General features: G+C 44.3%; 4 protein-coding genes across 4 annotated transcripts; 2 read left to right on the forward strand and 2 right to left on the reverse strand.

The window, feature by feature from the left end:
• Window positions 1-408: 408 nt before the first annotated feature.
• SERLADRAFT_393689 (uncharacterized protein) lies at window positions 409-823 on the forward strand (the record flags this gene model as incomplete). The annotated part of the gene is made up of 1 exon (XM_007320091.1): window positions 409-823. One exon carries the CDS (start codon window positions 412-414, stop codon window positions 574-576), a length of 165 nt encoding a protein of 54 aa, XP_007320153.1.
• A 456-nt stretch (window positions 824-1,279) lies between these two features.
• SERLADRAFT_349972 (uncharacterized protein) lies at window positions 1,280-1,447 on the forward strand (the record flags this gene model as incomplete). Its single annotated transcript, XM_007320092.1, has 1 exon — window positions 1,280-1,447. A coding segment is annotated over one exon (168 nt), but the record flags the coding sequence as incomplete, so codon positions are not given.
• A 2,305-nt stretch (window positions 1,448-3,752) lies between these two features.
• SERLADRAFT_409439 (uncharacterized protein) lies at window positions 3,753-4,325 on the reverse strand (the record flags this gene model as incomplete). The annotated part of the gene is made up of 1 exon (XM_007320093.1): window positions 3,753-4,325. One exon carries the CDS (start codon window positions 4,323-4,325, stop codon window positions 3,753-3,755), a length of 573 nt encoding a protein of 190 aa, XP_007320155.1.
• A 6,000-nt stretch (window positions 4,326-10,325) lies between these two features.
• SERLADRAFT_393690 (uncharacterized protein) lies at window positions 10,326-10,963 on the reverse strand (the record flags this gene model as incomplete). The annotated part of the gene is made up of 1 exon (XM_007320094.1): window positions 10,326-10,963. One exon carries the CDS (start codon window positions 10,611-10,613, stop codon window positions 10,371-10,373), a length of 243 nt encoding a protein of 80 aa, XP_007320156.1.
• Between the last annotated feature and the right edge of the window lie 6,292 nt (window positions 10,964-17,255).

Below are 17,255 nucleotides of genomic sequence, written 5' to 3' on the forward strand. Positions count from 1 at the left end.
ATGGACTGGTTGTGTTGGACCACCTGATCAAACGAGGGAGGGAGAGGAGTAGTTCCAACTTGGAACAAGTGAGTCCCAGGCAGCGTGTGATAGGTGTAGCTGTAGCGAAGACAATGGACAAAAGATAAGTGTACCCAAGTGAATGGGACAGCGATGAACATGGGTGACGCAAGGGGATGAACCTTCTCCAGCTCAAAAACTACCCACCCACGCTCCAACCAGGCAAGACGAGCGACCGATGTTTTGATAGTATATGATGGCAGATCGACGTCATGAAGATGGACCTGTTGCCCTATTTGGACCGGCCGCCGGGGCTTTGCTGATATCAGCAGTGGCATGTGGTAGTCAATGGATCGGCAACGGAAGCGGATAGGAAGTGGTGACATCAGAAATGGTGGGGGTGCAAATAAGATGAGGAGGAGGAGGGTGGAGGTGACGAAAAAGTGGATTAGAATGGGGATCCAGAAACGACCGTCAGGTGAGAATAAAAAGGAGAAGAAGGGGCCCATGGTGGGGCTAGGCAAAGGAAGGGGAGTAAGGGAAACAACAAAAGCGAGGGCGCAATGCAATGTGTAGCCAGTGGCGACGCGAAAATTTGCCGAAATGCCGAAATGCGGAAAGTACCGGATGGAAAAGCAAAGGTGAGCGTGACTGGATTGCCTAATAGAGGTGGTGCTGATCAGCCACAAGTTCAAAAAGGGCAATATTAATTACTATTCCACGTGGCACTGTGCCTGTGTGGCGCAAAGGCGAGTCTTTTTGAATATTCGCTTCATTATTGACACCTGTCCATGCTACCAATCAACTTTGGTGCATGACATCGGCTACTGGTCATAGCCCTTTTTATGGAAACTACAGACAACATCCAAAAGTAGCTGAAGGAGTCAAAAAGATGGTGAAGAATGAGAGTGCGGAAGAGTTCGTAGAAAGGATGAAGGAGGTGCGAGAGAATGCGGAGAAATCTCTGGCAAAGGCAGCCGAGATTATGAAAAAATCATACGATAAAAACAAAAAAGACAGTGTGGAATACCAACCCGGAAATAAGGTTTACATCGAAGCAGAGCATATCAACACTGATCGACTGTCAAAGAAGCTCGACGACAAATGACACGGACCCTTCGTAGTCGAGAAAAAGACTGGACCAGCAGCCTATAAACTCAAACTGCCTGGAAAATGGAAAAATATCTACCCAGTCTTTAACGAAAAGCTTCTACACCCCTACAAAGAACCAACATATCCGGGACAAAGGAAACCAAAGCCACCACCACCTGCAGAAGTAGATGGACAAAGAGAATATGAAGTTGAACAAATACTTGACTCACGATTGAAACGTGGCAAGTTAGAATATCTGGTTCATTGGAAAGGCTACGGGAAAGAACAATCTCAATCTCCTGAATCCTTATCTGATGTAGAGACACTTATCATACTATATCTAATCAGCATGTAGTATTTATCTTATCTCATTACGTGACATTAGGTCACCTGATTACTCATCACACATGTGTTATCCTCATGTTTCTCAGTCAGCGCCTCAAGGCTGACATGCCTCATTACATATATAAGTGGTCAATCTTCATTGTACATACCTTAGCTTTTGATTTCCTCTCTATAAACAAATTCAACTACCTGCTGAGATTCGACGCCTTCACTCCGTTAGTTCGGCATAAGTGAAGACGTTATACCTAGTCATGCTCAGCTTGGGGTTTAAAATATTTTTCAATCTTATCTTTGAAGTCATCCCAGGAGGGCCACATGTTCGTGGAGTAGCACTCCTGAAGTCTAACTTGGGTGTATTGACCCACCATAGCTCCTTAGAGCCTTGACAGTACGGCAGTTCAGAGCTCAAAGTCATTTTCAAAGGCCACATAATTGGCCTTCACCCAAATCTGGAGCTTAATCCACCATTCAGCAAATTTTGCTCAGCCTACGTCAAAATACTGGGGTTGGCAATGATCTCAGCCTTTGTGTTGTACACTATTTCTGCTCCATGGTTTCAGGGGGGTGTGCCTGAAGCTCTGTGAGTTGCATGGTCAGCGCAACTATTTGCCTCCGCATTTGCTGCAGGAGGGCAGCATTTGGGTCATCAGATGATGACATGCAGACTTGTTCTCTTTGTAAAGTAAAAACAAATGTAACTGGGGGTCCCCCACCTGCTATCTGCAGATCTACCCCTTCCCAGCAGAGTATTGGCTATTGCTCTTTGCCAATATAGTGCTTGTAAACTATCAAGGTAGGCAACTTCATTTAGGCACACACTTCAGTCACCCCCAAAACATAAGCATTTAGCTTCAACTATCTGTGTAAATGTATAAAGCTAAGAGCTTGTTTTTCCTGGTATCATCCCAAGTGCTCCAGCAAGGATAGGATCATCCCAGAAGTGGGATAATACCACCCTTCTGGGATTTTCCCATGGTATCAGACCATTTGTTATGGTGGGATAATCCCATTAGATGGGATAATCCCAGACATTTGCCACATGTCACATGGTGTCAGGGGGGCTTTACTGCAAAAATAGTTCCTGCATAAATGTAGCCAACATCAATACATTATCAATAGTACTAATAGCCATGAAGCAGAATACAATACTACCTGCTTTCATCATTTATAACATATATACAAATTTCAAATGGTGTTTACTCTCAATTGAACCTTAATTTGTCCAGCTTCTAGTGTAATATCATATACTATAGATTGATGGAGGAGACTTTGACCAAAGGTTAGTGTAACTAATTGTGACATATAACCATTTACAAATTAACCTGATTTAATTCAGTTGATTAGGAGATAATTCAACCATATCTCTTTTCCTTAACTGACTATATAACTTTGTCATTCCTACTTATCATATAATTTACTGCATATCACAAAGTAGATTTATCTACCCTGGATTTCTATCAATGTTACTTAAAATGGCTTATAGTCAAAGGAATACAAGATGTTTGACAATACCAAGCATATACATCTGCAGGATTACAATACCTCTCATTCAGGCTCATCCAACTTTAAATAATGTAACACTCTTGCAACCAGGCAAAGATATGTCACAAATCCATTTAATGTGCTGATCCAAAAGATATGATATTTTTTTGAATTGTGCAGCTTTATCCAAGTGCCTGAACTGAAAAATGCACAAAGATACCAGTCCGAGTAAGTACTACATATTCATTATCCTTCCCTCTGCTGCATCATTGTCAAAGGCAGAACATGTCTTGCATGAGACAAATTGCTGGCTCTTTGTGGCAGCCCAGCATCCACAAGCCAACACCCATTTTATCCACTATATGTCCCCACGCATACAATTGATTATAAATTTTTGTGAAAACAAAAATGGCTGAAAGGTGTGCTCTGCATGCTTATGCAATTTCATGTGACTTGGGATGAACCTACATGAGGGCTACTCTGAATCACTGTCCCAGTTCAACCTTAGGTTCATCCAGGTCCTACCATAACATAATAGTTGGTTTACAAACAAAATACTGCAACATGTAAAAAATGGAAACTGCTGGAAAAGGACAATAATATTTTAAGCTGCTGGGAACTTACCTATGATTATATGTTACAGAATAACCTTAGTGCATTTCAGGAGTATTTTCCCCTGTCATGCTGAGTCACCAGCAGCCTAAGCATGCTATTCGATAATTCTGTTCCTGTTGTGGGATCTCCTTGTCCTATTCTGACTCAGGGTGATCTTGTCCCCTGCTTGGATTTGTCTGTGATGTAGTGAGATGATCCTATGTAATTTGGAGATTTTTCTAGATCAGATTGAACTGGAATGATCCCATCTCTTTCCAAGACTTTCCTTGGCTGGTTTGGGATGATGCTTTACCCTTCAGGCATTGGTCCATATCAAATTGTGATGATCCCATCCCATTTGGTATTTGTCCACATTTAACTGGGATCATCCCCTTTTTTGCTGGGATTTTCCCAGATTGGTTTGAGATGACCCTATCCCCCCTTGGTATTTGTCCATGTTGAACTGAGATTTTCCCAGATTGATTTGGGATCATCCCATCCTCTTTTGGTATTTGTCCATGTTGAGCTGGGATCATCCCATCTCTGGCTGGGATTTTCCCAGAGTAGATTGGGATCATCCCATCCTCTTTTGGTATCTGTCCATGTTGAGCTGGGATCATCCCATCTCTGGCTGGGATTTTCCCAGAGTGGATTGGGATCATCCCATCCTCTTTGGTATTTGTCCATGTTAAGCTGGGATCATCCCATCCTATTTTGGTATTTGCCCATGTTAAACTGGTATCATCCCATCTCTGGCTGGGATTTTCCCAGAGTGGATTGGGATCATCCCATCCTCTTTGGTATTTGTCCATGTTAAGCTGGGATTTTCCCAGATTCAATTGGGATCATCCCATCCTATTTTGGTATTTGTCCATGCTTAACTGGGATCATCCCATCTCTTGCTGGGATTTTCCCATATTGGTTTGGGATCATCCCATCTCATTTGGTATTTGTCCATGCTTAACTGGGATTTTCCCAGATTGGTTTGGGATCATCCCAGATTGGCTTGGGATTATCCCATCCTCTTGTGGTATTTGTCCACATTGAGCTGGGATCATCCCATCCCTTTATGGTATTTGTCCATATTGAACTGGGATGATCCCACCCCCTTCTGGTATTTGTCCATGTGAGAAGTGGGTAACCCCATGTTACGTGGGGACATGTACAGATTTAACTGGGATGATCACACCCTATTTCAGGGATTTGTCCAGATCAGTGTGGGATGATCCTCAGTAAAAAAAATCAAAAGTTGGGCAATGTCAATGGTCAGAATCAGTTTTGAAGGAAATTACCTGAGTTCTACATATTGCCATAAAAATGATAATCCAAAAAGAGTGGTGTGAGACAGCATCACTATCATATGAGAGACAGAGAATGTTGGCAGAAACCTTACTTGGCATGAAAAAATATTTTCCGGATTCATTTCAATTTCTCAAGAATCTAAAAAAAGAATACCTTTACAGCACTCAGATTCTTTGTGGACTTAGATACTGTACTATACACAGTCAGCATATAGGCACCAGTCACCCCTTAGACCTTCAGCTGGTAGCTCCCAGAAATGGCACAACTCAAGGTATTAAATACCTAAGCAGTGCCTAATTAATCCTCACACTCAAGTCATCTAGTGTAGGAGTATCAAAATGGAGATCTTGTGTATTATACTGTACATAGCAAGCATCCCCCTCTCCCCATAGACCTTCAGCCAGCAGCCCCCAGGAACCACTCTCAGAGAATGTACAATATAAGGTATCAAATACCTTGGTAGTGCCACAAAAGTGGTAAATTCATGTTTTTGCAAGAACATGACTTTATGTTTCTTTTTACTATGTTTTACTTTCTACAAGGTCAGGATTTTCCTCACAGAATATGCCAGATCTAGTGTAAATCTAATATTCGATGTCCTTCTGCAGATTACTTTGTTGTCACAGCATTTGTGTTGTGTTTCCTAGTTTTTACTTCAGTTAAGGGTATAATAAACCTTGCAAAAAAGCAGAACTCACATATCACATCTATCAGCAAGGACAACAGCATCTTTCTAGTGTATGGTTCCTGCAATTGATTATATCTAGAAATTGATAATGTTCCACATTTAAAAAAAAGGGAATGCTTCTCCCCAAATTTGCAGTAAGCTACAATGAGGAACTTGTAACTCATATATTTCAAAATAGTCTTGATTATATTGGGCTAAAGTACCATTATTCAGGTGGAAAAGACTGGAAATATCTTCACTAGTGTGAGGCAACGATAAACTATAACAAGAACTAAACCTATCTCCTTCTGCACTTGCAGGGAGTAAGGGTCCAATGAGCTTGAGGTCGACAGACGCTAGTAAGTATAGCGAGTAGAGGACTTTGAGAGGTAAGCTTCAAAGGTTCTTGTTGAGGAGTAAAGCGGGTAAATTCAGTAATAGAAAGCTAAGGAGCTATACATGAATAGGTACGGCTTTATATAGAGAACTGTCTGTTCCTCAGACCGAAAAGAGAATATACGAAAAGTGGTCTGAGGAATTAATCAACCAATAAGAAAAGGGGAAAGCAACTATCGTACGACTTTCTGACTTGATTAATCAGCAGGTGAGAGACTTGTACTAATAATAGAAGATTGTCACGCGTGGTCAGGAACCGTATCCTCATGATGAGGTACGATTCTAGATAAGGCGTTTATTAGTATTACCAAGCTTTACTGGGGCCTGGAGCTGGTTGGCGAGATGCCTACTACCAGTCTCTACCCAGTGTGCTGGCTAGCTGGGAGCGATGCCCAGTCTCTGATCTGTGATATAAAGTGGTAGCGATGGTTAAGAAAGCCTGTGAGGGCTATGAGAAGTAAAATGGCAAAGGATACCTCTAGCCCTAGAGCCAGAGGTGTAACGGGAAAAGCGTTCGAGAGCCAAGACATAACGAGGATAAGAAGAAAATAATAAAACGGTCCTTACATTACCCCCCCCTTTTATATTCTTGTCCCAAGAATCTTAGCGCCGCAGTTCGTGAAGCGGTTTGTGATCCAGTCGAAAAGGCGGGGTTTTTCGGTTGTAGTAGTGAAATTTTCATATGGACGAAATCGTAAGGCGGCAGAGGTGATGACACGTGGGGCGGCAGGGTGTTTGCGGTGGAAGGTGGCAATAAGTGAAGGGGAATTTTTCAAATGGTGATCAGGTTCCCACGTCCTTTCCGTGATCGGGTATCCCTTCCAATGGACGAAGTAATCGAGCTTAGCCCCTTTGAGTTTAGTGGGTCGAGAAGCGATGATTTCTTCGGCTTCGTATTCGACTGCGCCATCAACTTGGATCGGCGGAGGTTTCGAGGTGCTAGGTTGATTAGGGAACTCCGGCGTGTGATATGGTGATAGAAGGATTTCGTTGAATACGGGATGGATCGCCTTCCAGGATCTAGGGACGTCAAGGAGATAAGCGGATGGGCCGACTTCTGCTTTTACCGTAAACGGGCCAAATCGCTTGTCATCTAACTTTTTCATCGGACGATTGGTGGAGATGTGAGTTCCTTCTAACCACACCTTATCCCCTTTGTGATATTCCCGTGCTTCCGTGCGTTTTCGGTCATAGTACTTTTTGAGGTTTTGATTAGCGAGTAATAATGATTGCCTAGTTTGCTCGTGTAGTTTTGTCATGGAGTTTGCGAAGTCTTCGGCAGCTTGCGAGCGCCCTGAAGGCTTCTGACCGGTTCCTTTACGAGGGTGAGAACCATAATTTACAAAGAAGGGGGTCTGATTGGTCGCGGAGTGAAGATGATTGTTGTACGTGAACTCGGCAATAGCTAGCCAATCAGCCCAGTCATCTTGTCGGTGATTAATGAACGTGCGTAGGTAATGTTCCAGGTCTTGATTGATTCTTTCGGACTGCCCGTCAGTTTGGGGGTGGTAACCTGTTGACAGACCGGGTTCGATCCCAAGGGTTTGATAGAAGTCCTTGGTGAAGTTCGACATGAATTGAGGTCCTCTATCAGATATAATTTTTTCCGGGATGCCGTGTAGTCGTATAACCGAATCTCGTAGTTGTTTGGCGTAACCTAACGAATCAAGAGTAACGTGCGTGGGTACGAAGTGAGCCATTTTCGAGAATCTGTCAACAAAAACCTGGATAGCGTCGTATCCGTCTGACTCTGGTAACGCTCCGATGAGATCCGTTGTGATTATCTGCCAAGGACGATCAGGGATCGGATTTGGATGGAGGGGAGCATGCGGTTTTTGACGATGCGACTTTGTTCTTTGACATATCTCGCATCCTGCGACATATTTCCTGATATCTCTCCTGAGGCTAGGCCACCAGAATGATCGGTTTACTCCTTCGTGCGTCCTTCTTTCTCCTGGGTGTCCGCTGAGGCTCGTGTCATGTTCTTCTTCGATAATACGTGCCCTCAACTTTGGATCTTGGGGTACGTAGATTTTGTTTTTGAAGGATCCTAACGTCAACTCGTCTTCTTTCTCATTTCCTATCCATACGATTCCGTCTCGTTTCTTCCAAACCTTTGGATCTTCTTTCAACTTCTTCACCACGTAATCATCTAGTTTATGCTGCGAAGCTAGCAGCTCGTCCAGGTAGTGTTCTTCTAACACGTCCTCCATAGTATAAATGTTTGCTTCCGCGAGCTGAGGTAGAAGGACCTGTCCTTCATTGTCTCTCTCGCCTCTCGGATGGTCTACTCTTCGACTGAGTAGGTCCGCTTTCGTGTTCGCCGAGCCTTTCACATGCTCTAACTTGAAATCGTATCTCGCTAGTGTGTCCATCCACCTAGCTTGTCGTCTGTTTACTTTCTGGGGATCTCTGAAGTAGGTGAGGTTCTGATGGTCGGTGAATATGGTGAACTGGTGTTTAGCTCCCATGAGGAGGTGTCGCCATTCTTCCAACGCATGCATTACCGCTAGCATCTCTTTATCCCAGATAGCGTAATTTCTCTCTGCAGGGTTCATCGACTTTGATAGGAATGCGACTGGTCTCCATTTCCCTTCTTGTTGCTGTGATAACACCGCTCCTGTGGCGTAGTTGGAGGCGTCGCATTCAACTTTGAATGGATCTTCGTCGTTAGGGATTGCAAGTGTGGGTGAAGTGGTGATTGTCTTTTTGAGAACGTCGAACGCTCGTTGTTGGTCTTCAGCCCACTCCCAATCTACCTTTCCGGTGAGGATCGTCAGTGGCTTGGCAATCTTTCCATAGTCCCTGATGAATCGTCTGTAAAAGTTTGAAAATCCTAGGAACGACTGTAATTCCTTTTTGGTTCGCGGTATTGGCCATTCTGCAACTGCCTGTACTTTTAACGGGTCCATGCGAATCGTATCATGGGAGATGATCATTCCCAGATATTCGACTTCTTTCTTTTCAAACTCGCATTTCTCTGGTTTGAGATATAATTGATTGTCTGCGAGTATCTGAAGAACTTTGGATACGATCTTCCTGTGTTCTTCTAACGAGTCGGTGAATATCATGATGTCGTCGAGGTATACGATAACTGATCCTTCGTTGATTAGGTCTCGGAGAAGTCGGTCCATCATTGTCTGAAAGGTGGCTGGGGAGTTCGTGAGTCCGAAGAACATAACCAGAGGTTCGAACAGTCCTCTGTTAGTTCTGAAGGCGGCCTTGTGCTCATCTCCTTCTTTGATTCGAACATTATTATATCCCCATCGGACATCCAGCTTGGTGAAGAATCTCGCTCCTTTGAGTCGGTTTATCAATTCTGAAATGAGAGGTAACGTATATCGGTTTTTAATCGTGAGGGCGTTGAGTTTCCGATAGTCTTGTACCGGTCTGAGAGATCCGTCTTTTTTCTTGATAAAGAAGAACGGGGATGCGTAAGGGGATTTCGATACTCTGATCCTCCCTGTCTCCAGGTTCTCTTTCAAGAATTCGTCAAGATGAATTTGTTCGTCTCGGTTGAGTGGATACGTTTTACAGTCTAGACCTTTGGCTTCTGGTAGGAGTTCAATTGCGTGGTCCCAGACTCGTCGTGGGGGTAGTTTGTCAAATGACGCTTTTGTGAATACTGGCTCAAAATGATGATAAAATGGGGGAACAACGTCTCTGAACGTGAGTGTTGACTTTGCTCGTTCTGATTCTTCCGCAATCTGTTGGCTTTTGGTCTGAGATACGTTGCTTTCGACGGAAATTTTGTCAATCCTGCTCTGTAAGTCTACAGCGATGACTCTATCTCCGTCTTCAGGGTGATACTCCGTATCATCAGAAGGGTACGTGATGGTGTTGGTTTGCCAGTTGATATTGGGATTCGTGCGTCGTAGCCAGTCGTGTCCTAATAAAATTCTGGCCTCTCTTTGTCCAGTGACCAGGAAGTCCATTAATTCCGTGCGACCTGCCACAGTTAGGCGAAGTGTCACATATTCCATTAAAGGTCCAGTGCGATTCTTGGTTCCATCGGCGTTTGAGACAATGACACGAGTTGGCAGTGGTTTTGTGGAAATGTTGTGTTGCCGAACAAAGGCTTCGTCAATGATAGAATCTGTGCATCCTGAATCTATCAAAACTGGAATGACATGCGTCTGGTGATCGTCGATAGTGGATAATTGACATTGTAGCGAGAGTTTGCGTTGATGAGATGGGGGGAGGGATGCAAAGTCTTTGATCACATTCAATTGCTCTACGATATACTCTTCATCGTGTTGCTTGAGTAAATTGATTGTATCCGTCGTGATGTGTGGGTAACACTGGGGTGAGGCCCAGTTCCGAACCAATGCTTTGGCTCTTTCTTCTTTCTGGTCTTTAATTCGTCGAGCCAACCATTCTGCTGAATGTGGCTTAGCGTATTTCTCGGCACGTGGGTTTTGGGAAACATGTTTTGATTTATCAGTTACAAATACATTTTCCGAACCGTGCTTACTGGTCAGAGAGTCCGTGCTTACTCCTGACCTTCGAGAAAATCCTTCGTCTTCGTCTCCTCCTGGGTTGTGGTTGCTTCTCTAGCTGCAACTTTCTTCAGAGGGCAGTTCCTTGCGATATGACCCGGCTGGCCACATCCGTAACATAACCTGAACCGATTCTGTCGGTCTGTATCCATGGGTACGCCTTGTCCGGGGAATACACCTCTCTGAGGTTGATCCTCGAACCTTCTTGCATACTGATTCGTCTGGGGTCTCGCCATCTGCTGTGGCTGCGGCTGTTGCACATGCTGGTGCGTATACGTCTGTTGTCTATAGATAGGTCGCGACGGCTGCGTGACTTCTCTCTTTCGTCTTTCATCTAGCTGAAACTCTTCTCTTCGTGCCTCCCATGCGTAGGCTTGCGTCTTCCACTCAGCAAATGTTTTCGGTAGGTCTCTCTGGATGATGACGAAATCACAGATTCGAGAGTGAAGATTCTTTTTGAGAATACGATTGATCACGTCAAAGTGAGTGGTAGCGTCATATCCGGCCTTGTCCATGAGCGTTGTGAAATGGCTAAAGAATTCATCGCAATGCTTGTTCTCCTGTTTGTATGTCTCGATCTCGTTTACCGCCTGTGATCTTTCGTTTGGATTCCCGAATACTTGGGCTAGATCGGTTAGGACGGTCGAGAGAGTCGGCCATACGGGGGTAGTTGCGTCGAGAGCTTTGGTAAGCACGTTCTCTTTCCAAGCTTTTACTGTCGACGTTCCTTGGTCGCTGATTTTGGACAGGAGGTAGATGAGCTTCGTCTTCTCGTCTGGAAAGTAGGATGCGTAGGCGGTTAAGTACAACTGTAGTGCTTGGCGCCATGCTATGAATCGTTCTTTCTCTCCTTTGAATTCGAAGGGTTCTGCTGCGAGTGTTACTTTGCCGTGTAACTGCGTGGGGTTAGACATGGATGAGGGTTTTGGAGGAATTGGAGGTGGGGGTGGGCGTGTAGGCGGTAGCGGTAGGGTTTGTCTGGGTGGGGTCTCTGGTTCTATGGACGGTCTTGGGTTTCGATATTCGGAAAACACTTTGAAGGATTGAGATGAGGTTTATTTAGTTCGAATCGTAATCGAACTCGTCACTCCAATCGTTAGAAGTAAATCCAAAAATATTCTCTTCTTCTTCCAAGTCTCTTTCTACCTGTGAGCTAGTGGTAGAATTACTGTCCAAGTTCGAGGTTGTTTCGTCTGGTGAGGGGGTTCTTTCAATAAGGACGTTTCCTCGGATCAACGAGGAGACGGGAGGAATATAAGAGAAATTTCCGTGGGTCAGATGGTACCCTGGTTTGTACTGCAAGTAGACTCTGTTGTTTTCTCGAATAAGTACTCCCCAGAACTCGGTGTTGATTTCGGTAACGATGAAACGATCTGTGGGGTGGCGGATGACTAAATCAAAAACTTCTTTCCCGTAGTTTTGGTATTCTCTGAACAATCGACAGACGTTTCTGATCTGTCTTTGTTCTCTTTCCCAATTCCTTCCTTCGAGGATCTCGTGTCCAATCTTAAACACTAGTCTGCGAAATTGCGATATGCAGGCTACTATCCTTCATATTGCGTCGCGGCAGAAAGGGGTGACAACTAATACGTGGACTCCTGTTTTAAGATAATCTTGTGGGTTGAAGACGTCGTTCTGTTCGGGAGTGAGGGGGACGTCAAAGAAGAATGGTATTTCCCGATAGAACTTGATGAGATCGGTTTCGTAAATTCCAATTCTTGTAAAAAGAAGTTCAAGAGGGGTAGGATTAAATGACGCTGTAACGTATACGTCAATTTTGGATGGTTCGAGATAGGGCGTAAGGAATTCTAGGTAGGGTGCGGAGTAGGGTCGTCGGTGGATGATGATTCCACAGGGTAGTAGGTAGTGGATTTCTCTCCCGTCTTGTTCTGGTGAGAACGCAAGCTGGGGAGTTTCAACGTAGTTCGGAAGGTGATAGATGCGTGGGGAGATTCCGTCGGATAGTATGAGAAGAGCTGTTTTATGTTCTGCCGCTCGTCGTCTGAGGGCACGTCTTTCTTCACTGTCGTTCCGACGAGGGGGTTCTAGAATTCTCTGTTCGTAGACTTTGATCAATAGGTGCTCTAGGTGTATCGAATTGAACCTGAACAATTCTCTGGACGCTTGATCGGATTCCCAAAAGCAGGTTTGAGCAGCTGCTGATGCGTACTCGAGTAAGCGCGACGTATTGACGGAGTTGGGAGATTTCAAATGCTAAATTGTCGACGGCTAGAACTAGTCCTTCTAGTTCAGAGATGGGGGAAGAGGTGGCTGATGAGTCTTCGTAGTACTCAGTTTCTGCGTCTCTGTGGGCAGGCTGGGGGTCCGTGGCAGCGTTGACAGGTACTGCAATGTGGAGGTCTCGGTTGTTGAGGGCGCGGTGGAATTCCTCGAGTGAACGTCGTTCTTCGTCCGTTACTAGGCTCTCTCTGATGTTCGACAGTTTGACGATTGTAGAAGTGATCAAAGACGACAGCTAGGGTGAGGATTTGAGCTAGAACAAGTAAGAGTATTACTTCGAGGTGGGTAGGAATGTTGGAGAGAACAACTAGCTAGCTTAGCTAGAAGGCAAGTGATTGTTTTGGATGGGTAGGAGGACGGTGAATGACAACACGTCCGAGGGATGAAGGAAAAGGTAAGTTAGGGCTATAATGGGTTCAAGCGAGATGGTACGCTGTGAACGGATTGTAGAGTGAGCTTTCTATTTTGTGAGGCAACGATAAACTATAACAAGAACTAAACCTATCTCCTTCTGCACTTGCAGGGAGTAAGGGTCCAATGAGCTTGAGGTCGACAGACGCTAGTAAGTATAGCGAGTAGAGGACTTTGAGAGGTAAGCTTCAAAGGTTCTTGTTGAGGAGTAAAGCGGGTAAATTCAGTAATAGAAAGCTAAGGAGCTATACATGAATAGGTACGGCTTTATATAGAGAACTGTCTGTTCCTCAGACCGAAAAGAGAATATACGAAAAGTGGTCTGAGGAATTAATCAACCAATAAGAAAAGGGGAAAGCAACTATCGTACGACTTTCTGACTTGATTAATCAGCAGGTGAGAGACTTGTACTAATAATAGAAGATTGTCACGCGTGGTCAGGAACCGTATCCTCATGATGAGGTACGATTCTAGATAAGGCGTTTATTAGTATTACCAAGCTTTACTGGGGCCTGGAGCTGGTTGGCGAGATGCCTACTACCAGTCTCTACCCAGTGTGCTGGCTAGCTGGGAGCGATGCCCAGTCTCTGATCTGTGATATAAAGTGGTAGCGATGGTTAAGAAAGCCTGTGAGGGCTATGAGAAGTAAAATGGCAAAGGATACCTCTAGCCCTAGAGCCAGAGGTGTAACGGGAAAAGCGTTCGAGAGCCAAGACATAACGAGGATAAGAAGAAAATAATAAAACGGTCCTTACAACTAGTTGGCCCAGCATTCTCACATGTTAGTATTAGCACCAATCCCCCTGATACCATGTGACATGTGACAGGTTATTGGGATTATCCCATCTGAGGGATAATCCCACTATGGTACATGGTCTGATACCATGGGAAAATCCCAGAAGGGTGGTATTATTCCGCTTCTGGGATGATCCCATCCTTGCTGGAGCACTTGGGATGATACCAGGAAAAACAAGCTCTTAGCTTTATACATTTACACAGATAGTTGAAGCTAAATGCTTATGTTTTGGGGGTGACTGAAGTGTAGGCACATTTTCTTGTGGTCCCTATTTGGTCATAAGAGCATGGTTTCACGGCATGTTGCGAACATGCAAGGCGTACTACAAGATAGTACATGTCTATCCAGCCTAGCATGTGTTGGCTCCCTTGACTCGAGGTTGAGTAAAAAGGCTCTAGAGCGACTCAGAGCTCAAGGTATGAGTATATGCCAAGTGGCAAATAGAGGCTGTTCCTGCCTTACAGCTATTCGTAGCTTTCGATATGTGGTTAAATAGTGAGATTGGGCAATGCATGATGTTTGCATATTTGACTTGAGTGAAGGAGGCTCTGGAAGCAAGGGAGGTGGTATAGGAGTAGGTACGGGGTATGGTAATAAGGGTATAAAGTAATAAGCTCAAAGATTCAACGGCGCGACGTTGGATTGTCGATCATCGGCACGGTTATGGTATATGTAGTTATGGTTCTAGACTCGGATTTGGACCTGCTCTCTCTTTCTTCTCTCTCGTCACAGTCATGCATGCATTCCGACGTCTGAGATCTAAGTTCCGAGCTGGGGTAGGTGCGCCGGGGAGTACACTGCGTAGAGGGGGAGAGAGTGGTGGTATTAGGGAGGGTCAGGCTATCAGGCTGCAAGTGTAAAGACCCTAGCTGTATGCCGGTGACCCGAGCAGCGTAGGACTTAAATCTCAACAAGTGCAGACAAGCAAGTATAAAAGAGTAAATCTACAACTGGGGTATGTACATGGATATCGTGCTAGTTATATAGGAAAGAACATGAGGCTACAGGGTGGTATGACGTAGCGTATTGGTAACTAACATGTGTATGTAGTGAGGCTGATTGGTAATGTGTATTACTAATAGATCACGTGATACTTGATAAGATTAGATCAGAGAGAGATTAGATAAGGTGAAACAAGAGTCTCTATCTCTCGATTAGATAAGAAAGCTGAGTCAGATGGGTACGATCGTGACATTACCCCCTCCTTAGGACTTTCGTCCCGAAAGTGAGAGTCTAGTCTGCCCGTTTCCCAATTGTACAATGATTTTCGAATTCTAGTCGGAACAGTAAAGTTTTCGAAGGGTTGATAGTTTAGAGTAAATTCTATCCTTCGAGGTGCACTAGGGTTTTTGTTATGAAACTGTTTTACGAGTTTCGATGAATGTTTCAGGTTTGACTCGGTTTCCCATGTGCGATCCTCTTTAGGAAAGTCTTTCCAATGTACTAAATATTCTAGTTTCCCACGTTTCAATCGTGAGTCTAGAACCTCTTCTACCTCGTATTCTTTGATTCCGTCCACTATCACCGGTGGTGCGGTTTTTAGTTTTTTCTGTGTTTCGAATTCCGGTTCTCTGAATGGTGTTAGCAGTTTCTCGTTAAAAACCGGATGTATGTTCTTCCATCGTCCAGGAAGTTTCAGCTTATAGGCTCCTTCGCCTATTTTCTTTTCAATGGAAAAGGGTCCGTGTCTTTTGTCGTCGAGCTTCTTCGCAGGTCTATCGGTAGTAATATGTTCTGCTTCAACATATACCTTGTCGCCTTCTTTGTAAACGATAGCCTCTCTTTTCCCTTTATCGTACTGTTTTTTCATGTTTTCTGCTGCTTTTATCAGCGATTTTTCTGCTTCTTTCCTTGTCTCTTCCATCCTTTTTACAAACTCTTCCGCACTTTCCGTCTTCACCGTACTTCTAATTCCCTTCGCGACTTTCGGATGTTGTCCGGAATTTAGGAAGAAGGGGCTATAACCAGTTGCGGAGTGTGATTTGTTGTTGTACGAAAATTCCGCTAATGGTAGCCATTCTGCCCAATCCGTTTGTTTATGGTTTACGAATATTCTGAGATACTGTTCTATCTCTTGGTTAATTTGTTCCGTTTGTCCGTCTGTCTGTGGGTGATAAGCGGTCGAGGGATTTCCTTTTATCCCAAGGAGTTTGTAGAGATCTTTCATGAAATTGGAGACGTATTGCGGTCCCCTATCTGAGATGATCTTCTCTGGTATGCCGTGATTTCTAAAGACATTGTCCCTAAATAATCTGGCTACTCCTTCTGACGTCACTTTGTCATAAGTCGGCATGACTTTTATCATCTTCGAGAATCGATCTACCACTACGAGTATCATATTATAACCGAGAGATTCCGGCAATGGTCCGATTAGGTCTGTGGTAATGATTTCCCATGGTCTAGTTGGGATTTCATTTGGGTGTAACGGTGCCACTTTCTTTTGATGGTTAATCTTAGTGCGTTGACACGTTTCACAGCCTTCTACATACTTCCGGATATCTCTGTCCATGTACGGCCACCAATACCATCTAGTTACCAGTTCTTTGGTTTTATACTGTCCGGGGTGTCCTGCTACCGTGGAATCATGGTTTTCTTTAATGATATGTTCTCGTAATTTCCCGTCTTTGGTAATATAGATCCTTCCTTTGAAGATCAACATCTCATCCTCCATCCAAATTCCTTTCTCTCTATCTTCTCCTTTCTCTATCATCTTCCGCGCTATTTCATCTACGTTCATCATTCTTTTACAAATCCATTTGTACAATTCCACTGCATCGGCTGATTGCTCTGCCATGCGTTGTCTTTCAGTGTGTGAAATCATCATACGGAAATGTTCTGCTTTTAGAACGATTACGTCTTCATTGTCATCCACCCCCCTTTCATGATCTGCTCGTCTCGAGAGAAGGTCAGCTTTGATGTGTTTTGTTCCTGGAATGTGGTGGAGCGTGAAGTGGTAGTTGCTCAATTCCATAACCCATCTAGCTTGTCGTCTGTTGAGCTTCTGAGGTTGTTTGTAATATAGGAGATTCTGGTGGTCTGTCCAGATCTCAAACACCTCTTTTGCATCAACAAGATAATGTCTCCACTCGTCTAACGCAGTCATTATGGCCAGAAGTTCTTTATCATAGATCTCATAGTTGCGCTCTGTGGGGTTTAGCGCTTTTGAGAGATATGCAATAGGTTTCCATTTCCCATCTTGCATCTGTGATAGAACTGCTCCCATCGCGTAATCACTGCTATCAGCTTCTATTTTAAATTGTCCGTCATCGGTAGGTAAGGCGAGTACAGGAGTCGATCCGACACGGGTTTTTAATCCGTTAAAGGCGTCGATCTGTTCCTGTTCCCACACGAACTCTACTTTCCCGGTCAATTTTGTTAACGGCTTGGCGATCAACCCAAAGCCTTCGATGAATCTTCTATAGAAGTTTAC

This window comes from Serpula lacrymans, assembly GCF_000218685.1.
Source record: "Serpula lacrymans var. lacrymans S7.9 unplaced genomic scaffold SERLAscaffold_9, whole genome shotgun sequence".
Classification (NCBI taxonomy): domain Eukaryota; kingdom Fungi; phylum Basidiomycota; class Agaricomycetes; order Boletales; family Serpulaceae; genus Serpula; species Serpula lacrymans.